The 27,693-nt window shown below is 44.7% G+C and overlaps 1 protein-coding gene across 1 annotated transcript; it reads right to left on the bottom strand.

The window, feature by feature from the left end:
* Positions 1-1,209: 1,209 nt before the first annotated feature.
* SF3A2 (splicing factor 3a subunit 2) lies at positions 1,210-27,564 on the bottom strand. The gene is made up of 10 exons (XM_036741569.1): positions 27,317-27,564; positions 18,351-18,479; positions 17,887-18,052; positions 16,033-16,104; positions 14,521-14,567; positions 10,149-10,258; positions 5,997-6,046; positions 5,523-5,663; positions 4,325-4,393; positions 1,210-3,734 (listed from the first exon to the last, which is right to left on the bottom strand). The coding sequence occupies exons 3-10, from the start codon at positions 18,010-18,012 to the stop codon at positions 2,643-2,645; spliced, it is 1,707 nt and encodes a 568-aa protein (XP_036597464.1). The 5' UTR covers positions 18,013-18,052; positions 18,351-18,479; positions 27,317-27,564; the 3' UTR covers positions 1,210-2,642.
* Positions 27,565-27,693: the final 129 nt, after the last annotated feature.

Genomic DNA, 27,693 nt, shown 5'->3' with positions numbered 1-27,693 from the left:
TCTTTTTCTGTTCCTGTTTGTAGGTGGAAATAGTTGTGTTCGTTGATCTTGGGCAAGCGAAGACAAATAATTTTTTTAGAGCAGGCTGTGTTAGACTAACCTCATTTGCATTTAGACTGGTGGGCCAGCTAGGTGGCACAGTGGGTAGAGAGCCAGGCAAGACTCATCTCCCTGAGCTCAAATCTGGCCTCTGACAGTTCCTAGCTGTGTGACCCTGGTCAAGTCACTTAATCCTGTTTGCCTCGGTTTCCTCATAGGGAAAATACTGGAGAAGAAAATGGCAAACCCCTCCAGTACCTCTGCCAAGAAAACCCCAAATGGGGCCACAGAGAGTCAGATATGATTGAACATCAACTAGTCTAGTAGATATTGTAGCAATTTAGATTTGAAGATCTTTGTCACCCGTTAATAGGCCATGTGACCTGCTTATGTCACAGAAAGTCTAAGTCATAGGCGGTAGGAGGTGCTTCCTGACAGAAAATTATGTCTGGGAAATGCTGAGAGGGAGAGGGAGAGGGAGAGCGGGAGCACAGTTATGGCTGCTAATGGCCGCCCTCGTGATGGTTAGAACTGAACAGGTTGACTTGGCTGTACTGTAAGGACCCCAGCAGGGGGTCGCAGAGGTTTTGGGATGGAGTTTCCAGGTTGTGATATTGTGTGTGGCATGTTTTCCTGCTGCGATAGACTGGATAAATGGCTCGAGGGCTCTGGTTCTCTGGTGTCTGAATCAATGGCTAACTTGTACCTTCTATGTGGAGTCTCGTATACTTTGCTATACAGAACTACATAGGCATTTGGACAATTATTATCTGCCTTGTTATTACTGCCTTACTGTTACAGCACATCAGGGAATTGGTGCATGTGTAGCATGCTCAGATTTCAGCAAAGCCTTTGATGAAGCCGCTCACGTTATCTTCATGGACGAGATGGAGAGGCAGAGGTTAGCTTAGGACACGTTCAATGACCTACTCAAACAATAATCATTAACGGCTGGAAGGGTAAAGCTTCTAGTGGAAGGTCAGACCTTATGCTGTTCAACATTTTCATAAATGGCTTAACGTGTGTATGTATGTATATACGTATACATATGGCATACTTGTTAAATGTGCAAATGACACAAAGTTGGTAGGGAACATTAACATACTGGATGAGAATCAGGATCCAAAAAGATCTCCATGGGTCAAAAGGAAGGGCCGATTTGAGACAGAATTCTGGTACAACTGAGTAAGCTGAAATTTAATAGTAATGAAAGTAAAATTTTACATTTGGGTTGGAAAACATCCCCTTCACTAACACAGGCTGGATGAAGACACGAGGGCAGGCCTCGAAGCAGCGTGGCTCACAGGCAGATCTCAGGGGCTAAGGAAAAATCATTAGGCATGTCCCAAAACGGAGGAGGTTGGTACAGGTGTTAAAGCATTTATCATCAAAGGTCTCCAAGCAGAGGCGATGCAACTACAACTTGAGAGTCTTTTAGATACTTAAGAATGTTATAAAAGGGGTTCTTGGTCAGATACAGGCTAGAACCTTTGAGGTCCCTTCCAACTGCCGACAAAGCTGTAACCAGATGCTGGTTAGCCTCTCATTGTTGTGTATCTATCTCACCTTCCCAACTAATTTCCTTAGAGGACGGACTGTCTCTTCCTCTGTTTCCCCATGGTACCTAATACAAGGCTGGCTGTACCATATGTAGTCAATGTTCTTTAAAAGTAATTGACCACCCACATATAACTGCATAGAGAAATATAATACTATAACTATTAAGTCTAGGCTGGGGGGGAGAAGTGGAAGTGCAATCTCTCATTTTTCTTTGTAGAACATGGGCTGGTGACAGCTGCATGGGGAAGCTGGAAGGGTTCCACTAAATCACCCACATACCAGGTTACCTGGGCATACATTTGTGAAATACCTGCCTGGGGTTGGGGGCTGAGTACTTGGAATGACTGAATGACCTTGGCTTCATTAGTATCAAGCTCAAACTGACAATGCCACAGGAATATAAAGTGACTCTTAAAAACTGGCCTTAAAGAGCACTAAGTGTCTGCAGTCTAACTCGGGCCCTAATCAGATGTCTTCACAGACAAACCTACCTCCTTCCCCTAAGGTTCAAGAAAAGACCTAGAGCTGGGAACCTATGTCTATTAAAGATTGGATTCAGACATTCTGTGACAAACTCAAGCGTTAACGAGGAGCAGTGTGCACAGGGCCCAATTCTGGGAGATCATGGCCATGTCTGCTAGACAGAACTCCTGACAGGCCTTGGGAGGGTGTCAGAGCCCATCTACTCAAACGAGTGGAGGGACAAGGGTTGCACCACAAGCCAACATGTTTCTCAGGGACTTCTGCACCAGCCAGTCACTAAGCAATCGGCAGTTTTCTTCTTAGACCCCACATATATAGTAACTAGGGAAAGGGGGTGAAGAGGCTGGTTACTTCCAAGTGACTTCTCATCAGGACTCTACAACAGCTTAATGACACTATTCCACATCACTCCATTCAATGTAAACAAGGTAGAAACCTATTTAATCAACTTTGAGGACAGAGTTCAAACCTCTGCACAAAAAAAAACACCAATACTCGTCTTTGGGGGAATGATGCAATGTAAGTAAAAACCAACTTGGCAGGGGAGGAGGAAAAGCTTTTCAATTGGTTGGTGGAGGAGGAGGAATGTTTCCAGGTCCTTCCGAGGGAAGAGGAGGCCGCAACATTGGGGGCATAGGAGTCGGAGGATGTACTCCTGGGTTTGGGGGGTGTACACCTGGGGCTTGGGGGTGAACCCCTGGAGCTTGAGGATGAACCCCTGGAGCCTGAGGATGAACCCCCGGAGCCTGAGGATGAACCCCTGGAGCCTGAGGATGAACCCCCGGAGCCTGGGGGTGTACCCCAGGAGCTTGTGGGTGAACTCCAGGAGCTTGTGGGTGAACCCCAGGAGCTTGTGGGTGAACCCCAGGAGCTTGTGGGTGAACTCCAGGAGCTTGTGGGTGAACCCCAGGAGCTTGTGGGTGAACCCCAGGAGCCTGTGGGTGAACTCCAGGAGCTTGTGGGTGAACCCCAGGAGCCTGGGGGTGAACTCCAGGTGCTTGTGGGTGTACCCCAGGAGCCTGAGGGTGAACCCCAGGTGCTTGGGGATGTACTCCTGGAGCCTGAGGGTGAACCCCAGGTGCTTGGGGATGTACTCCTGGAGCCTGAGGGTGAACCCCGGGTGCTGGGGGGTGTACCCCTGGAGCTGGGGGATGCACCCCAGGTGCTGGAGGGTGAACTCCTGGAGCCTGGGGATGAACCCCAGGTGCTGGGGGATGTACCCCAGGAGCTGGAGGATGCACTCCAGGAGCAGGAGGGTGTACCCCAGGAGCGGGAGGGTGTACTCCAGGAGCCGGGGGGTGTACCCCGGGAGCTGGAGGATGAACCCCAGGAGTAGGGGGGTGAACCCCAGGAGCTGGAGGGTGAACCCCAGGAGCTGGAGGATGAACCCCAGGAGCAGGGGGATGAACTCCAGGTGCAGGAGGGGGCATCTGAGGAGGCCCAGGAGGGCCTGGGGGTGCAGGCCCACTGGGAGGCATGGGTGGCAGAGGCATGCCACCTGGAGGTGGTGGCGGCAAGGACTCTGGCAGAGGTGGTCGAGGTGGCAAACCATTCATCAGCGGGGGTGGGGGCCGCTTCACTCCGGGAGGCCCAGCAGGGAGGGCTGGAGGAGCAGGAGGCTTCTCCATCTTAAAATGGAACTGGAGAAAAAACTAAAAGGAAAGAGAGAGATGAAGAAGCCATTACAGCAGGCAGAGGCCCCCAAGTTGACTCTCCTATCCTACAGCGGGGAACTTGGATAAACTTGGCTTGGAGCTCCTTCCTCCCCTTAAAGCAGGCGCTCAGGCCTCTCCAAAATGCTCTGCGATCTGGTGCAGGAAGCAAACGTCCAGGAGACGCTGTGACCAACCCAGATGTGACCCAGCCCCCTCTACAATCTTCACCTGTGCTGCTGAGCTTTGGCACCAAGCAAGATCTCCAGCTCATGGTGGGTTCAGACTGAGGAGGAAACTTGTGGTTATGAGTGGGAATCTTAGCCAGAAAAGCCTTCACTCTTGATGGGTCAACATTTAGTCTCACGATAAAAAGCAGCTCTGATTTGGTAATGCCTAGAGGCTTGAAAATGCCCACCCCGGGGGTACAGTCCACCTATAACCAAAAGGACCACTCCCCTGTCTGTGAAGTTACTCGCTCCCCAGCGGTTACAGGGACCCCCAAATTACACAAGTTCAGAGATACAGAAGATCTCAAAAAATTATCTAGGTCAATTCCCTCATCTTATAGGCAAGGAATTACTGGTTACCTGCTTGGTTTCTCTGTTCCAGTGGGTCCAAAACTTCCCCTCGGCTTTGTCAATCTCTCTACTTGGCACCTGAGCAAAAAGAAAGACATCAGATAGGGAGAGCTGAGCGATAACCTCTGAGATTTCTGTTTCCGCCCCCTCCAGGCATGCTGATATTAAGATGTTAAAAACAGGGAGGAAAGGGCTGAGGCGGAGCAGAGGAAGGGGGTGATGGTGGTATCGCTATGAGGGTTCAGTATCTTTTGAGACCGCACAAGTGCAACTTAGGGGATCCAATAACGTCCCCCCAAGGAGCCAAAGGTCTCAATAGTGATCAGCCAGTTAAGCCCCCACTATCTAAAAGGCGAGGTGGTAAAACTCTACAGATACAAAGAAGGGCAAAAACAGTTCTTGCCTTCAAGGAACCTACATTATAATGCAAGTTAGAAGTGGGGAAGGGGAAACAACACACACAATATGTCAATAAACAGGTACAGAGAAGATATGTACAGAATATGTGAAAGATGATCTTAGAGGGAGGGGACTGAGAAAGGCCTCTGGCAGGAGGTAGTTGAACTAAGGCTTATGAGAAGAGAGAGCATTCCAGGGATAAGGTCAGTTGGTGCAAAGGAAAGAGACATGAGTTGAAGGTAGAAAGGACAATGCCAACAGATTGTAGGGTGAGAGTGAAACATCAAAGAGGACATGGAAGTTAGGAACCAGGGTGACTGTGAGGAGTGGGTCTCATCAGAATGGGGAAGTTTGGAGGGAAAGATGATGGGTTTTGCTTTGGATATGCTGAGTTAAGGATGGTGGGATATCTAGTTTAATGTGTACGACAGGCAGTGGGGGATGTGTGACTGGAGCTCAGAAGACAACCTGGGCTGGATGGATAGATCTGGAATGTGTAAGGGATCGTGTCAGCTTTAAATCTACCAGCCCTTTGCTGTCTTACAGCATTTTCTCTCATACTGCTGGTATCCTCCAGTGGATTCAGTTTTTGAGAGTAGGGATAAATGCTCTCACTTACAATCATCAGATTTACAGCAACTGCCCCTGTACTGCATCTCCAGCCCCAAAACAGTGTTAGGCATAGAGCAGGCTCAAAACACACCGGAGAAGCTGTTCTAGGGGAAGGACACAGTGACTTGGTGGGAAGCACAAAGTTGGGAGAGGGAAAGGGAAAGAAGCCCAACCTCTCAGCTCTTTCCTACGTTACCTTGAAAGCAATGGTTTCATAGGGCTCAGCTGCCATCAAAAGATACTGCCAGCGTCTGTCTGGGGGTTCAATCCTCTGCTCATACGCAGACATGAACCGGTGGCGTGGCATGATGCTCTCAGCGATCTCAGGATAGTCAATCTGCAGTGACAGGTCAAAGAGCACAGTTAAGTACCGTGTGGTTAACGTAACAGGAGGAAGGGAAAAGGTCAAGACATAAAAGGCACGGATAGCATTTCACTTTTCTTGGTCAACTTTCTACCAAGGGGGATACCTGGGAAATGGGAACACTCAGCTAGAACAGTACAACACAGAGTGGTAGGATCGCATGTGATCCTTTGGCCTCTTATGAACTCTGATCATGTGGACCAATCAGAGTTCTTAAGGAAAAGAGACCTTTCTTCTGAGAATTCACACACAGGGAACATGACTATTCACAAAGGGTAGTGGGATGTGGGGAGGTGGTCTCCTTACCTGGAAGAGGAGGCTCTGCTGGCCCATCTCCGTGTCCCGTTGTTTGGTCACTGACATAGACAAAGAAATGATTGGTCACTCAATGAAGCCCACATCTGGCCTTTTTCACAAAGCCCACCCAACAACTTCAGCCTCCCCCAACCTTCCTCAGCTTCCCCCAACCTTCCTCTTCTCCAAGTGTAATAATGGCAAGCAAAGTGGGACTTTTTGCTATTTTTTCTTTTGGAGTACTTCTCAGCACTAAGGCAATCAGGTGCCTTTGACTGAGTCTTGCCTTTGTTTGAATCAGGAGTCTTTGACTGGATCAAGAGTCCTTGATTGGAAAAAGTATATATACTCTGAAGCTTTGGGGCTCACTCATTGGAAGTGCTCCTGTGATTTGGCCAGACAGGAGGGCTCTGGGTAGCCATTAAGTAGCTCCTCACCCCCCACCCCCCCCCCACCCCCGCCCCTTTGAAAACTCAGATGTTGGAGCTTCTTTCTCTGGTAACTGCATATATTGCTATAGTCAGACAGAAGCCTGCCTGTTGATTCGTGTTATTTTTTCTGTTTGTATTTGCTCTGAAGTTCAGGGTGCTGACTTTTTCCCCTGAATTAAGTGAATGATATATGTATGTTTAATTAAAGTAAGACTGTTGACTTCTGAAACAGCTATTTTTCCTTAGTAAAGCAGATCTAAGAACCTGCACTAGCAGCCATCCTGGGTATGCCAAGTATACCACTCACAGCATGTCCTACACTATTTTCCTGCACGGACCATAAGAAACCTGCGGACAAGGACAGCATCTTCTTCTGTGTTCTCTACAGTGTCTAGCACTAGACTAATGAAGCACAAAGTGGAGCAATGCCTGCTGAACAATTCAGGGGGCAGAGACTCAAGCATCCCTGCCAGGCTGGCCACCTCTACGTTTCACACCTGTAGAGCCAGGGAGGGCCAAGCTGTCTACATTCCTCCAGAAATTCAGACCCTCATGCGGCCCCTGTGGAGAGTGGCACATTCATCTACCATTTCACACACAGGACAAAAATACACAGTGCCTAGGTGAATGGGGATGGCCACAAGTGCAGGCTGATAAGAGCGGATAAAGCAGATGCTGGACTCTGAGAGAAGTCCTCTGATCCATGATGAGAGACTCGGGCACAGACTGAATCACAGATTTCTGGGGCATGACCAATGGGGGAGTGACTTTTGCTTGACTATGCATATGTTACAAGGATTCTTCACCTTTGGCTTTTTTCCCCAATGGTAGGGGGAAGAGTGGAGGAGAAAAGATTTTTGTTAATTGAAAAACATTTTAATTAAATTTTAAATACCAAAAAAGGCCAAATTTAATTAACTGCATCTTGAAAGTAGACAAAACAATAATAATATTTACTGTAAGTGTACTTCGCTTTGCACTACATGTAAAAGACAGTGAAGTACAGTGGAAATGGATTTCCAGTCAAGAAGACCCGAGTTCAAATCCTGGCCGCCTGTGTAACCTCAGAGACATTATTCCAGCATGCCGGTCCTCAGAATCTCCTCCACAAAACGAGGGCCTTGCACCCAATGGCCTTTACTGCACCTCATGACCCTTTGATCCTATTCCTGAAAAGCTGTTGCTAAGTGCCGGTGAGGACACGGAGATAAACAAACAGGGCACCTGAGCTCAAAAGCTCCCCTCCCTCCCAACACAAGTCTCTTGAGGGAGGTGGAGCCAAGATGGCAGAGTGAAGGCAGGGACTCGCTTGAGCTCTCCTCCAAAGCCCTGTAAAAATGACTCTGAACACATTCTAAAGCAACAGAAACCACAAAAAGGAGAGTGAAACAAATTTCCAGCCCAAGACAATTTGGAAGGTTGGCAGGAAAGGTCTGCTGCACCACGATGACGGGGGAGCACGGTCCAATGGAGGCCACGTATGCCAGAGTAGACCCAGCCCCGGCAAACCAGGAGTGGACCTCGGGGCCGCTGGATGACTGGCAGCAGTGCCAGTTTCCAGACTTCTCAGTTCACAGATGCCAAAGATAACTCAGAAGGTTGGCAAGAAAGGTCTGTAGCACCTGAGTGAGAGTGGAACACAGCACCAGCCCCAGCAAGCCAGGAGCAGGCCTTGGGAGCCACCAAATCAGCAGTGGCAGCAGCTGCTTCTGGAGTTCTCAACCCACCACTGGTCAAAAGGAGATTACAGGGGTCCTTTTACTAGCACTGAGACAGGACTCTGCTGCTTTGCCTATACTCAGATCTGGGTCACAGTCCCAGGTGGCAGTCCCAGGGAGAGGAGGAGCACTAGCATAGCAGTGCTTGCCACCACCACGGAGGGGGTCCCTCCTCACAGTTCCAGGGCATTAAAGAGTGCTTGTGGTCACTTACAGATCAGAGTACAGACCAGGAGGGGAGTACACACCTCTCCTTAGATCCTATCACCTTGGAAAACCTGAAAACTTACAGGCCCTTGGAAGTACCTCTGAAAACAGCTGCACAAAACCCCTGAAGCTTGGGACAATGCCCCCTCCACCATGGAAGCTGAGACCTACTTTAACAAAGACTTAAAAGTCAAGTAACAGCCTGGGAATATGAACAAGCAACAGAAAAAAAATTCTGACCATACAAAGTTACTATGGTGACAAGGAAGATCAAAACATACACTCAGAAGAAGACAACAAAGTCGAAGCTTCCAAAGCCTCCAAGAAAAATAGGAATTGGTCCCAGGCCACAGAACAGCCCAAAAAGGATTTGGAAAATCAAGTAAGAGAAGTAGAGGAAAAATTGGGAAGGGAAATGAGAGTGATGCAATAATCCTTCTTAAGCATGATTCTGGTCATGTTACTCCTCTGCTCAAACACTGTCTGTAGCTCCCTAGTGTCTGACAAGGAAAGTTAAGACCCTCATTACAACTTTAATTCATGTTACTTCTACCTGGGTAGTCCAGTCTCAGGTCAACTTCACAGCCCTCTACTCAGCCCCTCAAATATTGGCACTTTCCTGCCATTATTTATGCCATCCCTAATACCTAAACTGCCCTTCTTCCCCTACCATCTTGTTGAATTTCTACCCATGATCTGAAGCCCAATTAAAATGCCACCTCCCACTTTCCAAGACCCCTCACAGTAAAAACTCACCCCTCTGTACCTCTCTAAAGCCTATGCAATCCTGTGTATTAGAGTTACCTGTGTTTGTCTTATCCCTCCTTCCACAGTGCTCTGCACACTGGGGTGGTCAATAACAGTTTGCTGGAGTGAAGCTATTTCTAAAAATGACAATAAAATCCATCTAAATACATAAAAGCGACCTAGCGCTAGAATAACAACAAACCCTGCCACGAAGCCGAGAGCCCTTCCACAAAGATGAGCACCTTCTCCACACTGCTGGGCTCTGTGGGCCAGGCTTTGAATCAGGCTTGCTTAAGAGAAGGTGAAACTGACTCGACTGTTAGGATGCCTTCTGGGCTGCCAGTTCCAAAGGGCCTGCTGGCTCAAAGGGTTTTTGGCTTTTGGCTACTGGCTCCATAAAGCAGCTCAGCCTATCTACAGACTTCCCCTGGGAGCAACTTTCTCTGAAATAAACAACAATAAAAAAAGAGAGGAAGGCTCAGTACTTCTACATTGAATGTGGTCCTCTTTGGGAAAATGTAGGCAGTAATAGCAAATGGCATGCTATTATAAGGGGCCTGGAAGTCCTATGCTAGAAGGTAAAAATCCCAGACAAGACAGAGAGGCAGAGAAGGAGGAAGGGTATTAAGGTTTGTTACTCTAGTGCCTTTCATTAGCCTGGGATGGTTGGCAAAACCCTCACTTTAAAAGAAAAGGAATGGAACGCTTTTCCCCTTAGAAGCATTCCTGTCAACCAAAGGGAACTTTACAAGGCAGGATTAAACACGACCAGGTCAGACACACTGCCAACAATTCTGAACACCTCACAAAGGAGAGGAAGACAGTTATCAAGTGTGACAGAAAGGTCCATAGAAAGAGCTAGGAGGAGATTCTGGGGAGTTGACTGATTCCTGGTATGAATTCCAGAGATGAACAGTCTTTCTATAGGTTCAGGGAGGGTTTCAGGGTCACTGATTACAGTAGCTAAAAAGCTTATTTATAATTCAGAGAGCAGCTGTGGAGACCACCTGCTGTACTGTACTACAAGTCCGGTTTGCCAGAGGGAGTCCCGAGTCACATACCTTTGTAGCCAGGACGGCCAATTTTTACAAACTTCTTCACTTCCACTTTGACTTTCTCTGGGGCCGGCTGGGCTGGAGCCTCCTTGGCTTCTTTTGCAGCTCTCCGAGCCCTAAAGTCAACCACAAAGTGTTAGTGTCTTGCTGTCTCTCTAAGTTATCTTAAGGGGAAATTCCCTCATTGTTGTTGAAAAGGGTACTGGATTAGGGGGTAGGAGGTCTGAGTTCTAGTTTGACTCTGTCACTTTCTCAATCTATGACCACCACCACCACCACCCCCCCTACCGCCCCCATCCCCGTCCCCAGCTCTAAATTTATCATCCATGGGCATCTCATTTCACCTCACCCAGAAACTACAATAATCTAACTTGTTTCGCCTGCCTTGAAGGGGTATGATAAGGACGGAATGAGAAGAAAGGACTGAATGAGAACTGGAAGAAGTTCAGATATCATCTAGCTCCAAATCCTTCATTGGTTTGGAAAAGAGATTCAATAACTTGCTCAAGTAACAGAGCCAGGTTCTCTGGCTTTACCATCTGGCTCTCTTCTCACCATACCACAAATACACAGGAAAGAGTTGTGTGAAGTGTAAATCTTTACCTACATAAAGGATAGCAACAACCACTCACGTTTATGGAGCAGCTAACCAAGTGACTGCCTTGGCAATCCTGACAGGTGGGCATTATGCTAAGGTGGCTATAGCTCTCCAAGGTCACAGAGCTAATCAGTGGCAAGGCCATGAATCTTCTTTCCAAATTGTCACGGCTGCCTCTGAGACATTCTATCCTGCTTCCTCACCTCAGAATCCTAAGTTATGACAATCAAAATGGAGCCCCCAACTGTGACAGCTCTGAACTCCGGGATCTTCTCCAATGCTTTGCAAGCAGAAGAGATTCAACACATGCCTGCTGCTTCCACTCATATAAACCAGTCCCTTTGCTTGTGGATGCATGGACAGCTTGGGTAGAGGGTCAAGAATTTTAACAATGTAGACATTGGACTCAGCTGGCTTCAAACAACATTCTGACATATACCTTCAAGCAATGGTTCTCAAACTTTTTGTAACAGTAGCAGAAACTCTTTAAACAAAATTCAGGGGAACCCTTGGACCCATGGGTGTCCCCCAAGGCTCTGTCCTAGGCCCTCATCTCCTCTCCCGCCATACTATTTCATTTGGGGATTTCAGTTCCTATGGGTTAAATTATCAACTCTATGAAGACGATTTTCAGATCTATTTACCAAGTCTTAACCTCTATCCTAGTCTCTTGTCCCACATCCCAAACTGTCCCTTGGACATCTTTCCAGATGTTTTAAACTCAATGTGTCCAAAATTGAACTCATTATCTTTATTCCCAAACCCTCCCCTCCTCCTAACTTCCCTGTTACCGTCAAGGGTCCCACCATCCTCCCGGTCACCCCAGCTCACAATCTAGGTGTCATCTTTAACTCCTCACTGCCTTTTGCCCTCATATCCAATATGTGGCCAAAGGCTGTCAATTTTATGTTTGTAATATATCTTATGAACCCTCCCTTCTCTCTTCTGCCACTGATACCACTCTATAGACCCTCATCATCCCCTCCCTGGCCTATTGTAATAGCCTGCTGGGTAGTCTCCCTACCACAAGCATCTCCCAGGCTTATCATCCACTCAGCTATCAAAATGGTCTTCCTAAAGCGCAGGTCTGACTATGTCATTCCCCTACTCAATAAACTGCAGTGGCTCCCTATTAAGTCCAGGATCAAATATAAAATCTGTTAGGCATTCAAAGCCCTTCATAATCTGGCCCCTCTCCTCCTTTCTTGTCTTCTTACACTTTACTCCTGCTCCCTTATATGAAATCCCATCCAGTGATACTGGCCTCACTCCTATCTCCTGCACAAGACACTTCTGGACTCCATGTATTTCCACTGGCTGTCCTCCATGCCAGGAATTTTCTACTTCTTCACCTGTGCCTCCGAGCTCTCCAGCTTCCTTCATGTCTCACCTAAATTCATACTTTTTGCAAAAGTCTTTCTGGTTCCACTTAATGCTAGTGCCTTGCCACTAAGATTATCTCCAATTTACTTTGTCCATATCTTGTTTGGACATGGTTGTTTGCAAGTTGTCCTTCGGAAGAATGTAAGCCCCTGGAAGCCTGAGACTGTTTTGTCTTTCTCTTCACTCCCCATCACATATCACACATGCCTGGCACATAGTAAGCACTTAATAAATGCTTGCTGACTATAACCTCTTAAAATGATTTTTAAATGCTCATTACTATAATTTGTGGTACTATTGTACTAAATAACATACGAACAATAACTTTAAAAATTTTAAGCCCTAGCCTTTAAAAAAAAACCCAACCTTTATTTTCAGTTTATTTTTTTCTAGGTTTAGACAAATTATAAGCAACTTAGTGAAAAGGACGTGACTAGTATGACCAGTAAGTATATTTTAACTGTAACACTGAACATGTTACTTCATCTTTCAAGATGATTCAGAAAATTTTCATTTCCCTTTTGACTTACATAAACAGCATTCTGGCTTGGTTTAGTTCATCATAGTTTCACTTTTTTAAAAAGCTGTTTTTGAATTTACTTTTTTATTTATAAATTTCTTTGTAATTTTGCTAGAACCAAAGAACTTTTTTTTAAAAGTTGGCTACATAACATATCAGATCAACTTGATGTAACTATTTCAAAGTAAATCTGACTGCTGACTTCCTTTTCCATCCATTCAAAGTCAGCCCATGCTTCTCTGAACTGTTAAGGCACAGTAAGGTTTCCTCCTTCATGTCCTACAGCCTGTTCAGCCGGTCTATGGGCACTTCCTTTGTTCCCATGTATGTGCCACCATGCCAAGCACAAAGAACTGAGAACAAGGAGAAAGAAGATGATCAACTGGGGCACAGCTAACTGGACTGTGGTGTGTGAATGAGTAAGAAATGACTGTGATGAATATATAAGAGAAACTTGGTAAAATGTAAATTGATTCCAAGTAAAGAAAGCAGAACCAGGAAAACAACAGGTCCAAGGATAAGTACTATATAATTGGAAAGAACACAACTGAAATGCTGTGCAAATCTAATAGCCAAGCTTGACCCCAAAGAAGCAATCTAAGACATCTCCTCCCCAGCCCCCTGGTACAGGGGACCAGGAGACCTGAACCCTGCACAAAACCCCAGACAACTTTTTCCTTATGTTGATTAGTTTTGCTCAATTTTTTTCTTCCTCTTTTTTCCTTCTTTATTTTAAGAAACAACTCTCTGGGATGGGGGGGGGGGGGGGTGGCAAGAAGTGGGGAAGGGATACTTCGGGAACTGTAGGTGATATAAAAGTAAGCTATATCAATAAGAATTTACTTTTTAAAAAATAAATAAACCTAAATTGGAGACAATTAACATTACTTTTGTATTTCTCCAATACTTTGAAATTTGGCACTCAAGTTATGTCCATGGATATCTGTTTCACTACCAGACAATTAACATTTTTGCTTTCTTGTGACTCTTTATTATCCTCACTTTCCCCAATTATCTGTAATGGATATGCAAAAAAAAATGTTTTTTTTTAATATAACAAAAAAATTACCACACAACATTAAGAGTAAAAATAGACATCTCATTACTTGTACATATTTTGATTGAGACAAACTGTTTGACATGAGACATTACTGGAGACAAATAATGACTGCTTCTAGAGCGGGAGTCAGTAAACTATTCCTTGAGAGCAGTTTTGTATGAAAAACGGTTTTCACATTTTTAATTGCAATAAAACTTTATTTAAAATGTAAAAACCATTCTCAGTAGTCCTATAGTTTGCTAGCCCCTGTTCTAGACCAATAAGAAATTCTATGACCAACTGAGTCTAATTTCCAACTAATTTTCCATTTTTTTCATACTGACTGACCACAAGAATAAACTTTTGCTGCTGTTTATCTGTAGCTATTTTTCTTTTTCACAGAACCCCATGAATGCTTTAATTCAACAAACAATGCCTTAAATAAAGCAGAGTGTGCTTCCTAACAGCACTCTGAATACTAAATAACCAAGCTGAAAGAGATGTGGTGAAAGTCAGCCAGTCAATAAACATTTATTAAGTGCCTACACCTTACTAAAGCTAGGGGGATACAAGAAGAGGCAAAAGGCAGTTCCTGCCCTCAAGGAGCTAACTCAGGGATAGATGAAACAATTAGCAAACCAGTACGTACTACAAACAAGCTATATCCAGGATAAAAAGGAAATAATTAAAAGAGGGAAAGCACTAGAATTAAGAGGTGCTGGGAAAGACTTCTTCTAAAAGATGGAATTTTAGCTGGGACTTAAAAGAAGATAGTCAGCAGGTAAAGTACAAGTAATTCAACATCAGGTCCCTAAAGGTTCTTATTTTAAATACTTACAAATTTGTTTGATGCTTTTTTCCTTGAGTATGCGCTAAGTAGCTTCCCTGGGGGGAAAACACACAAAAGAAATTAGGGTTAAGTTAAATTATAGTAAGTTTTGTGAATCAAGACCAAGAGAATGGGATCTTAGTAATTCAACTGCTAGCTCAAGTGTGAATCTTGTTTACAATATGCCTTTCAGCCTCTGCTGAAAGACCTCTGGTGACAAAAGATGCCCTCTCTGCTAACGAAACCCAGACCTTACTGAAGAGCTCTATTAAGATAGATTTCTTACAATGGGCTGAAACCTACCACCCTTTTAAATTTTGCTCACCAGTCCTACTGAGGTCTGTCCTCCAAGGTCCAGCTGAACAAATTTAATTCCTTTTTCAACTGACAATTTTTCTAATACTTAGAGATTATGCACATATCACCCTCCTCCCACCCCCTACTTCCTCTAGCTAGGGGGTCTTTAGTTCCTTTAACTAATGTAGTCTATCTGTGGCCTGTTGTCCAGTCTTCCTCCTCTTAATCCTGGATGCCTTCCTCTGCTTCACCTGGTACCTGTCCAGAGCAGGATACAATACTACAGACAGGCTCTGGAGAGGACAGTGCTCCATGACCATCACTCAGATATTAACTTGCTATGAACACAGCCTAGAACCACATCAGCTTTTTTTAGGTGCCAAAACACATTGCTGCTTTATGAAAATTTCAGCTCCATAAAACTCCACATGAAACTATTGAGTCACATCTCCTATCCTTTACCTGTACAACTGATTTTCTGAACCAAAGCACAAGACTTTATATTTAACCCTATTACATTTTATATTAATAGATTCAATCTATCATTCTAACCTGCTGAGTTTATTTTGGACATCAACTGCATTGGCCACCAGATTATCTAATTCTAGTATTTTTTTAAGGAAGATGCTTTGATTTTTCCATTTAGAACTAAATGGGTCTAACAGGAGGGAGGAACAGTTTTTATTTATGTCACCTCATGTTTTGCAGCCTTCTAAGACCCATCGGTCAGCTCACAAATACTGGCTAGCTAGCTTCAGCGAATCCTGGAATACTCATGAGCACTTTGCAGACTAGTTTCTTGAGTGAGATGAGAGAGATGATGTTCTTACTCTAGTCTGTGAGGAATGTCTGCCCAGGTTTCATCTTTAGTATTCAGAAGCTGCCTTCTCATGAACCCCCCAGGAATTCTCATCTACTTCTGATCATAGAAAAAACTCTCAAAGGTTAAAGGCAGCATAGCACTACAGGTACTATTGTCCTCAATTGGTTTTGTGGTTCAGTAGTTTGTTGTATCTGACTCTTCATGACCCTATTTGGAGTTTTCTTGGCAAAGACACTGGAGGGGTTTGCCATTTCTTTCTCCAGATCATTATGAGTAGTGTCTAAGGCCAGATTTGAACTCTGAAAGATGAACCTTTCTGATTCCAAGCCTAGCACTCTAGCACCTAGCTGCCTCCGACAGGGAAACTGTCACACTCAAAACACAAAATCATCGTAACTCACCTCATTGTTATGAAGTGTTAAGCAGAGTTTGCATTCATAGGAACCCAAATGGTTCTTCATAAAGTATGGATCCTAGAAAGGAAAAAAGGTGATTCATGTCAGTGAAATGAAAACCACAGACACAATAACATCCCTGATTATATTCAGAAGGGTTATTCTGGGGCAAATAAAGCAGTAGCCTGTGACCAAAAGAGGCTGGTTTCTCTTGGTCTTACTATTGTCTTTGTTCAACTTCCTGCCTGAAATAACACAGCCCTTACAAAGTGGAAACTATAGGGAATGTCTTTCTTTTACTAGGCACTCAGAACTAAGATTCATGTATTATTTCTTTGGATGTGTGAGATATCTCTTAATGGGGTCACTGGACACACACACAGATGAACACACACACTCTCACACTCTCACTCTCTCTCTCTGGTGTGTGAGCACGAGCCACTGTGACCTCAAAGACTTGTACAGTTTAAAGGAGGAGAGGTAGGCAGACAGAGTTCCTCTTTTTGGCTTTAACAAGAGAATTTTTCTAATTCCTAGGGATGGCCACTTCCCTCTCTTGTCAAAAAGAGAGATGAATGTGGCCAAGGAGGATGAGAATTAGTTAAACCAAAAACTTCTTAAGAGTCAATTCAATCAAGTCTGTTTTTTTTTTTTTATTTTGAAGCATGGAACTTTGCTAAGGGCTGAGGGCACAAAGACCACCTCCTGTCCCCTGCAAAAAAAAAACAAAACAAAAACCCAAACCAGTTCCTATTCTCAAGCACCTTACATCTGAGAGATGGAAAAGGGAAGGGAGGCTTTGGTGTACAGTGAGGGGTAGTTCATTCTATTAAGGGAAAATAAAGATTACTAGGTTGACTGCTATTCTTGGAAAGCTACAGAGGTATTAGGAAGCATGCTTTCATAAAAAAAGATATCAAAGAACCATAAATTTTGGAACTGAAGGAGAAGTAAGAGACTATCTTGCCCCACCCTTGGGAGGATAAGGCAATATTTCCTCTATTTTAGAGGAGTGGCGATCACATCTGAAAAGGCAGTGTGATTTGCATTCACACTTCAGGACCCAAGTATCCTGAAGTCTCATAAGAACATAACAGGCCACATCAGTGGCAGACATTGAGAGACATAGTAAAATGGAGTGAATATGGAGAGGAAACTGTCATGTGCTACTACTGAGGTTGCCATGGACCTAAAACAAAGGAAAACAATTCAACCCTGATGTCCTTTTCTTCAATATTATATCGGCATTTTGCTAGAACTTATATTTCATTATTAAAAGGCTTAAGATGTTGTCTGTCCTGTTCCTAACCTTTACTTCAGTTCTTTCATTGCAATCAATAGGGTCATACAATTTTAGGGATTTGAAAAAAACTTTAGTGGATAATCTTGTCAAAGCCACTCATTTTATGGCTGAAGAAAACTGAGAAGAGAAAGAGATCAACTTGTCCAAGACGAGTGACAAAGCTGGAACCAGAACTCTCCTGACCCCTAGTCCTATCAGCTTTCTAATATAACATGCTACTTCTCAAAATGCAGAGTACAAGGAGGGGGTGAGAGGTGCGTAATTGAAGAGTTCTATGTTGTTATTTGTCTCTTGTTCTCAAAGAGGACCATGAATCAGGAGAGGTGATGCCCTGACATGCAAATAAACTGGATTTAAGCAAGGGAGGGCTATGCAAAGTCACCAGCCATACTTTCTCCTCAGGAGCCTTCTGGGTCCAGTAGAGAGATATAAAATAGATATCAAGACAAATGCAGATGGCCCGGGGAGAGCTCAAACCCACCCATCTGAAATAATGTATCAAGCTCTAACAACCAAGGCGGCCAGATGGCTTCCTTTAAGAGATAACTGAATTTTACCTTGTTGATATCGATTGTTTCAAGAGCTAGTTGTCTGAGTCGTTCCCTTCTATCTCGGTTGCTCTCAGAAGATGAAGCCACCCCACCGCTCCCAGTCTTTCCCCCAGGACGATGCTGAAAATCCATGGTGATGGTCTTTGTATTTCAGTGCACTGAGGAAAGCAATCTGTAAAACAAAATTTCAGAAACTTGACAAATACTCCTCATATCAGTTTTGGATTACAACACAGTACCCCAATGGCAAGTATTCCTATGGCAAATACCCCAACGGCAAAAGCTATCAATCACGAGGGGAGAAATGGAGTCCTGCTCATAAACAGCTCCTCTAAACCTAACCTGAGTCTGCCATCTTCCACTCCTGATAATATGACTATATCGCTTCCCTCGTGTAAATTCTCCAAATATCCCCCAACAACAGGCTCAAACTTACTAAGCTGATAGAAAATTTCACCCATATAACTCACCTCCTTCTGTGAAGCCTGGTCTCACTCTGTTTCCACAATCCGGCTAGCAGCTTCTGTGGGGGTGTAAGATCCACCCACAGCCAGCACCCAGAAAGCTGCCAACAGCACAGGTTCTTTTGATCTGCTTAACTAAGGAAAGCAAGGTGAAGGGGTTGACAAGCTTACTTTAATTCAGCATACAAATATCAGTCACTTAGTTCAGGGAAAAAAAGCCAGCACTCTGAACTTCAGAGCAAATTACAAACAAAGTACAAACATCAACAGACAGATCCAATACAGATTCATAGTTACCAACATCTAGGTTCAGCCTGGGAACTCAGAACAAGGGCTGGCCCAGAGTCTCGAGCCACTACTGCTTCGGGAATGAGCTCCAAAGAACAGCCAGCCCCTGGTTTTTATATCTTTTTCAGCATCAGGGGTGAAAACACAAGCGACTCACCCACAACCGTCACAGAGAGGGGGACTTAAAAGCCTCTGCTCTCCCAGACATGTAAACTAGGCCCTCCCTGGAGTTAGCCCCACCCAATCCACACCCACTAAGGTTTTACACCTAATAGGGGTTTGGGCCTGGGGCTCAGCACCTAGTAAGGCTCAATGAATTACTCAAAGGGAACAAAAACCAAACTATTCAAGGGCACTTGTTGAACTAAGTGCTAAGGAGCCTATTTTGCTTACCAACACACACTCCTTCCTCTGACTTCTTGTACAAGGTGCTTACCATCTATGATCTGTACTGCTAAGTAACTTTTTAGCTATCTCCCCTCCCCCACCCTCTTTATGTGCTACCCACCCCACTTCATTAAGGCCATGTTTTGTCATAATCAGGCCTCCCTTCCATCCAGCATTTAAGTTGCTAAATTCAATTCAAATATTTATTACATGCTTACTCTGTGCTCTGGATATAAAAATATAACACAATCCCTGATCTCAAGGAGATGACATTCTTGGCAGGGGATAGGGAATAAAATATATATAAGCATTGTGGTACTGGAAAAATCAGTTATTGCTAAGGAGACCCCTGAGAGAACCCCAGTTTGCATAAGAAAGAATGGACTCAGACTTTTGGCATTTAGCAAATGTCCCTGGGGCTCCTTGACTCCACCAAGGAATGTCAATAAGATTATCCCACTTAAGGATAACCTGTCAGAATCTTTTGATCTGTCAGGACCTTTGTTGCTGACCACCCACCACCCTGTGACCTGGCCTGTGAATTCCAAGAGATAATTAACCACTGTACCCTGTATTTTCTATATAAACTACTTCTTCACCCCAATTCAGGGCCATTTGATTTGGGTGGAATCCTGAATGGCCGCCAGCTAATAAATTCTCCATTTAAAACTTATATTCTGTGGCGTGTCTCACTCGCTCTTGGTATAACAGCATTAAGTAAAATATCTCGTTTAAGAGAGGGCAAAAGCACTAAAAGTGGGAGTAAGGGAGTGGTGGCAAAGGAAATAAAGGAAGGGAGTCTCCACAGAAGAAGGGGTACCTGTGTCTTGCAGGAAGTGTATAACAGGCATGGAGAACAGCTACTGTAAAGGCAGACATGGTGACAGCTAAAATTCATATATTAACTAACCACTCCTAGGGAGGGAGGTGCTATTATCATTCCTATTTTACAGACAAATAAACAGAGCCACAACAGTTTAAGGTGTGAAAGAGGCAGGATTTGGCCTCAGGTTTTCCTGACTCCAAGTCCTGAACTCTAGGCACCACCTAAAACGACCTGCCTGGCTGAAACCAAATTGTGGAGAAGAATGATATGACTTGAAGCTAAAAGAGGGAGGTTGAAATAGTTTATGTAGGAGTTTAAATGCCAGGCTGTTTCCAGTTTATCCTGAAAGCAACAGAAAGCCACTGAAGATTTTCTGAGCAAAGGAATGACATAGATGTGTCCCTTAGAAAGTTGGTTTCAGCAGCTGTGCAGAACATAGACAAAAAAGGAGAAAGCATAGAAAAGCAAGGAGACCAATGAGAATGCTACTAAAATGGTCTAAGTAAAAAGGACTAGCCTAAGAGCCATCTGGGGAAGGGAAAAAGACTGAAAGAAATACTTGGCGACTGAATGAGGGGAAGGGAGTATCGTAGAAAGAAAAGTCAAAGGTGACTGAGGGTGTAAACCTAGATGTCTAGAAGACTGAGAGTTCTCACGACAGAAAAAAAGGGCACGAAGGAGAAGAGGAACAAATTTAGAAGAAAGATAATTTTATTTTGGAGCAGCTGAATTAAACAATAAGATGCTTGGGTGAAAATTTAATAGGCAGTTGGTGATGTACACACAAAATGTACACATAAGTAAATGGGAGGGAGAAAGCAAGAGCAGCTGGAAAAATGAGGAATGGCTTTATTGGTGCCTGAGCTGAATCTGGATGGAAATTAGGGATTCTAAGAAGTGGAGGTAAAGGGGAAATACATTACAAACATGGGGAAATCCTTGCAAGCTGATGCACACAGAAAAAAAGAGAGAGAAGAAAAGTGGCCCAGGATAGAATCTCGGGGAACACCCAAATTTTGGGGGGAGGAGTTAGATGATAATCTAGCAAAGGAAATTGGGAAAGAAGTCATACTAGCAGGAGAAAAATCTGGATAGGATGATGCAAAAAAAAAAGACTATTCAAGAGAAAGGGATGGTCAACAGTGTCAAGAGCCGTGGAAAGGTCAAACAGGATGAGGACTTAGAAAAGGCTACTGGGTTTAGCAGTTGAGAGATAACCGGTAACCTTGGACAGAGCAGTTTCAGTCAAGCGGTGGAGTCAGAAGTCAGATTAGAATAGGCTGAGAAGTGGGAGGTGAGGAAGTGAAGGCACCAAGTATAGATGGTTTTTTTCTGGGAATTTGCTTGTGAACTGGTAAAGAGATAGAGCATGAGAACAGGGTCAAGTGAAGCGGGAGATCTGGGCAGGTTTATACACAATAGGGAAGAAGCGGGTTGATAAGGAGAGATTAAAGAAGAGAGGAACACGGGGGGCTGACAGACTGATCTGCCCTAAGTGCAACTTTGACTGTTACCACCCACACCCATACTCCATTGCCCCATTCAATCAATTCCAATGGCTCCCTATTGCTTCCAGGATCACATATGAAATCCTCTACTTGGCTTATAAGCCTTCCATAACCTGGCCCTTTTAGTCTCCTCCCCCCACCTTAAAGCACATTCTACAATCTAGTGAGACTGGCTTCCAAGCTCCTCAAACATGACACTCCATCTCTAACTACTGGTGTTTTTACAGGCTGTCTCGAATTCCTGGAATGCTCTCCCACCCCATCTCCATGTTTTCCTGGCTTCTTTCAAGTCGTAACTAAAGTCCCCTTCAAGTCTTTCCCAATCCCCTTACTGCCACTCTAGTCTCTTTCCTCTGTTGATTACCTCTAATTTATCCTGTGTGTGTCTTGTTTCTACAGAATTCTTTGCATGTTGTTTCCCCATTAGACTGTGAGCTCCTCAAAGGCAGGGATTGTTTCCTGCCCTTCTTGGTATCCCCAGCACTTCACCCAGTGCCTGGTACATGCCAGGTGCTGAGTAAGTGCTCACTGACTAACATCTGCCTTGTTACTTTCCCTGCCAGAATCTAAGAAGCACCAGCCTCTCCATCTGCCTTGAACTGAACATGAACGTGAGATGAGCCCTCCTTTATGTGCTATCTCCCCCAATGAGAATGTAAGTTCCCCTTTACCACTGCATTCCCATGACTGATCTATAAGATCCCAGACATGACAGGAGAATATGGGATCAAGTAAAATGGCTAGCCTTAGCAAGGGAAATGATCATCTCATCCTAGAGGACTGGAGCAAGGAAGAGAGAACAAGAAATGACTTAACAAGACTTTAAAATGTGGAAAGGAAGAGACGGATGGCCTCAGTTGTCTCAGAAAGGTAGACGGTAAAGCCATTCACTGACAGAGATGAAAGATGGGCAGTGTCTACTGCTAGAGGAAGGAGAAGTTTCAGGGCAGGATAAAAGGGAGGTAAAGTCTCATTTGAGATGGCATAAATATGGTAGCTGCAGAAAAGGGGTTATACCAAGGTGAGGAGAAGTTTGCTGGAGAGAAGAAATGTTTAATTCAACATTTATTAAGAACCTACCACGTGCCAGGCACTGTGCTAAGTGCTGGTGGATAAAACAAATAAGATGATCCCTGCCCTCAAGGAGCTTACTAATGGGTGAAGACAACAAAGCAAAGCTTAAAGGGGAGGCAGAGTGTAGGGTGAGCAGCAGTGGGAACCTGGCTTAGGGGCATGATGTTCCATGGAGAAATATCTCTGGATAGGGCCTCAACTCTCAGATAATACAGAGCTAGGTCAATCTGTTTTCTCTCAAACAGTGGGGAGGAGCTGAGCTAGCAGAAAGATAAGCCAGACTGGATATTTGAAAGTCAGTAAGTATCTGGTGATCAGGTCATACAGAGGACTGACTAAATTCACATAACATGCCAATTCCTCTTTATCCCAACACAGCAGGGAATGACATGTACCATAAGATATACCGCATGTGGAGCATGCATCTGGGTCCTGGGCAGGCCTGGGGTCTGAGGCCCTGAAGAGAGCGCTAGTGGCTTGATGCCTGGGCCCTAAATTGTTTCATTCATTCAGCAAAAAATTTATTAGCACTTGTAATGTGCCAGGTATTGTAAACGGATAGAGACTGGACCTGTAAGATAAAATGAAAAATGACCATATTCCACTGGAGTACTATGGTGACACAATACAAAAAGTTCTCAATCAGAGAGCCCCAAATAAAGGTTGGACTTGATATAAGTTTGTTGTTGTTGTTTTAAATCTTAAATGGTGTATATTTCATTACCAAATACAGGGTATCCCAAAAGTCTTAGTGGCATTGTAAACTATTAAAGCTTTCAGTGGCACTAACACTTTGTAGGACACCCTGTATCTAAGGACTAATATTACTGTGGTGCTTTGAAGTTCACAAAGAACTAGTATTGATCAAGCAGGCAATAGGCATGTAGTAAGCACCTACTATGTGCCAAGCTAGGTGTTGGCAAAACAAAGGAAAAGAAACTGCTCTTGAGCTCAAAGAGCTCACATTTTGACAGGGAAAACTTATAGACTCCAAGTACATACAAAATATACACATACATACACACGGGTCTATATATCACTTACATTCATTTTTATCGAACCTATGATTTCACCAGGGAAAAATCTGCATTCTCTACCAATACGAAGGCTGACACACCACAGAGACAGAGAAATTAATATGTGGCAGAGGAGAAGCTTGAAGTTCCTGCTTTTGAAGTTCTCTATGTTCCATGACACACCGTCTCTCCACTTAAAAATACAAAATGCATATATACAAGATAATTTTTTATAGGGAGGGCACTAGCAGCTGGGGGTGTGTGGGGAGAATCAAGGAAGGTGTCACAGAAGGTGACACTTGAGCAGAGCTTTGAAGGAAATTAAGGATTTGAAAAAGTAGAGATGTAGAAAGACAAACATTTGAGGAACTAAAAGATGAAATGTTATATATGAAATACATAAAAAAAAATTTTCAGTGTGGCTAAGACAGAGTATGGAAAGGGACTAACATATACTCTATATAGAAAAGCAGGTTGAGGCCAGGTTACAAAGACTTTTAAAGGCCAAATGGAGGAGTTTCTATTTTATCTCAGAGGTAAAGGAGCCACTGGAGCTTACTGGGTAGACATGGTCAGTTCATAGAGGAACAACACAATCAGACATTGGAGGTTTCTTCTGGCTTGATGATCCTATGATAAAGTCACTTGCCATACTTTATTTTCCCTTCTGCTTTCTCCAAAGTTATCAATGATCTATTAATTGCCAAATTTGGTGGAAAGGGAAGGAATCTAGGGTGGTGAAGGGCCTATAAGGATTGGTTAAAGGATATGGGAACATTTAACCTGGAAAAGAAAAAATTTAGGGGGAAATAGAATGACTGCCCTGAAATATCTTAAAGTGTATTACAACAAAGAGGAAGTAGATTCATTCTGTTTGGTCCCAGAGGGTAGAACGGGGAATGGAAATAACGAAACAGATTCTGGCTCACAATGTATCAGAGCTGTTCCCAAAGCAGAGTCAGGTACCTTCAGAAGTAGTTCTCTCCTTTCCCCATGTCTTCAAGCAAAACTGTGGGCCCCAAGATTCCCTCTGACTGAAATTCTGTGTGAAAATCACATTCCTATCATGATGACCACAATGCCACCACTTAACACTAAGTTAAGGGGCCCAACAAAAGCGTGGTCATCTGACTTGGGGTCAGGGCTTCTAGGATCTGTTAGTAAGAGTTCTGAGAGGAAGAGATCAGTGTGGGAATCTAGGAAGGTTTCATGTAGGAGGTGAACTTAAGGAACTCAACCTACGATCTTTAATCTTGTAGATTAAAGAATTGACAAGCATTTAATATGCAATCTACTACGTATGAGCCAGGCACTGAGGCACGTGCTGGCATACAAAGGAAACAATCCACACTCTCTAAGGGGAGGCAACATGTCACATGTAAATATATAAAGACTACATATAAAATAAAAGCAAGGTAGGGAGGGCACTGAGCCCAGAGGGGAATTAGGAAAGGTTTCATGGAGAAGGTGGTGATACTGGAGCTGAATCTTGAAGGAAATAAAGGATTGAAAGAAGTCAGTCAACAAAGCATTCATTAACTAAGTGCCAGGCACAGTACTAAGTGTTCTGCTTTGCTAAGTGCTTTGTTTTGCTAACCAACAGCAAAAAAAGCCTAGTGTTCTCAAGGAGTTCACAATCTAAAAGGGGGACAACAAGCAAACAACTATGCATAAACAAGACATAGAAGATAAATTTGAGAAAACCAACAGAAGGAAGGCATTAAAGGGGATGAGGAAAAGCTTCTTTCAGTAGTGGCATTTTAGCTGAGACCTGAAGGAAGGCAGGAGGTAGAGGAGGAAGGATAATCTTGGCACAGGGGACAGTCAGAAAAAATACCCAGAGCTGGGACACAGGTTTTCTTATTCAAGGAACAGCAACGTGGCCAGTGTTAACTAGAATGTAGGTTATGTCAGGGTTTGTATGGTTTAAGAACACTAGGAAGGCAGAAGGTGGTCAGGTTACGAATGCCACACACAGGCTTTTACATTAGATCTTGGAGGGGGTAGGGAGCCACTGGAGTTTATGAATAGGGGAATGACTTAGTCACACCTGCACTTTAGGAAGACTGCTTTGGCAGCTTAGCAGAGTTTAGATTGGTTTGGGAAGAGACTTGACACAAGAGACTGAAGAGGCTATTGCGATAGCCCAGGCGAAGTGATGAGGGCCTAGACCAAAGTGGTAGTAGCAGTGTCAAAGGGGAGAAAGGGGTTTACATGAGACATGTTACAAAGGTAAAACTGACAGGTCTTGGCAACAAATTATTGGGGGTGGGGGGGAGAGAAGTCAAGAAGGACAGCTAGGTTGCAAGCCTAGGTGACTGGGAAAGACAGCTGTGTCCTTGACAGGGAAGTTTAGAAAGGATGAAGGTTTTAGAGGAAAGATGATGAGTTAAGTTTGGACATGTTGAGTTTAAGACGTCTAAGTTTGAGATGTCTAATTGGCAGTTAGAGATCTCAGTTTGGAAGATAGAAAAGAAGGTAGAGCAGGGTTAAGTAGATCTAAGAGTCATCTTCAGAGAGATGATAACTGAATACCTAGGAGCTGATGAAATGGTACAGAGAAAGAAGAGAAGAGGGCCCAGCAGAGCCTCAAAGGACTTCCTGGGTTGGAGGGCATGAGCTAAACAAAGATTCAGCAAAGGAGACTGAGGAGTAGTCACACAGGAGAGTAGGAGAACCAGGACAGAGTAAAGTGACAGAAATCTAGAGAGGAATATCAAGAAGAAGAAAGTTTGTCAAAGGCTACAGAGAGGTCAAGACGGATGGGGACTGAGAAAAAGCCATTAGATTCTACAATTAAGAAATAATTACTGATATAGCTGACTAGCATTTATATACAGCTTGAAGATTTGCAAAGGTGCTTTAGGAGTACCTTATTTTACCTTTGAATCGATCCTGGGAGGTGGGCAGTATTATAATTCCCAGTAAACCGGGCAGAGATTAAGTAACTTGTACTTGTAGCTATTAAGAACCTATGGTTAGGCTTGAATCGGGTCTTCCCAATTTCCAGCGTCCTGCGCGCTATCCCTTGTGCCACCTCACTTTCTAGAGAGCAGTTTCGGTTGAATGAGGTAGGTGCGGGTGCACTTCAGGCATGAAGGCATTACACACGAGGAAGAGCGAGAAGGACCACGGAGTTCAGGAAGGGGAGTGATGAATGAGACTGGACAGGCAGAGTGAGGCCCCCTTCTTAAGTGAGTGATGACATGACCAGACCTGCGCTGTAAGAAGCTATTAAAATGGACTTGGTGAGGTGGAGAAAAGGGAAATTCAATCAGTATTTATTAAGCTTTTTCTATGTGCAAAGTGCTGAGAACACAAAAGGAAAAATGACCCTCAAGGAACTTGCATAGTACTAGGATGACTCGAATACATAAAATTAAATGCAAAAGACTTAAAAAGCAAATTTAAGTTAGTCTCCAGGAAGGGAAGTCCACAAACAATGAGAAGTCCATTAACAGTGGGGGCCATCAGGTGGCCATCGCCTCCCACCAGCCCGGCCCAAGCTCTAGGATGCACTTGAGACCTTTACCAGGCTGCCCCTCTCCACCGCACTTCAGCAGAGAGCCCCACCCGCGGGCTCGCCCCTACCCGCGCAATCTCAACCCGCTGTGCCCGCCCCTCTCCCTACTCTTCCCTGCTCGGTGCGCGCCCCCGCCCCCTCCGCGCTCCATCTGACCCGGGCCCGGGCGCGCCCCCGCCCCCTACCTCCGGCGCGACCCTCGACTCGCACTACAGAACCCAGGCCTCAGGCCTCGTTGCCGTTTTCTCCTCTTCCTCCTCCTCCCCTCCCTCCCGGGCCGAGTCCCTCCTCCTCGTCGCGGCCCCCCACCCCCACCCCGAACCTCAAGGTGTCCGTTCCCGTCTCCTTACCGGCCTCCTCACAGAAACCCCAAGCTCCGGTCAGGCCCGGCGCCACGAGCCGTTCCGCCGTTATCTCCGCCGCCAGGTCGTCGTACAGCCCCTCCACGCATGCGCACCGCCGCGGCAGCTTCGATCTGCGCACGCGCGCGGCGGGGAACCCTCGCAAACTTTATTGACTGCTCAGGGGCAGGTAGGTGACTGTCGCGCCCCGCCCCTTGAGGGGCCGGCCGCCGCCTTGAGCCTTCCTTCCCTAGAGCGCGCTAAAGGGCGGAGGGCTAGAATTTAATTCGTCCCACCCAGAATTCCTATACATCCGGGTCTCTAGAAATCCAGGAAGAAACCAGCGTGGGTAGGGGTGGTGCACGCAACTCAGCCATCAACAAAAC

The sequence above is a fragment of the Trichosurus vulpecula genome, chromosome 1 (genome assembly GCF_011100635.1).
Source record: "Trichosurus vulpecula isolate mTriVul1 chromosome 1, mTriVul1.pri, whole genome shotgun sequence".
NCBI classification, from domain to species: Eukaryota; Metazoa; Chordata; class Mammalia; order Diprotodontia; family Phalangeridae; genus Trichosurus; species Trichosurus vulpecula.
The sequence above is the reverse complement of the archived record's forward strand: the minus strand, read 5'-3'. Positions and strand labels throughout refer to the sequence as shown.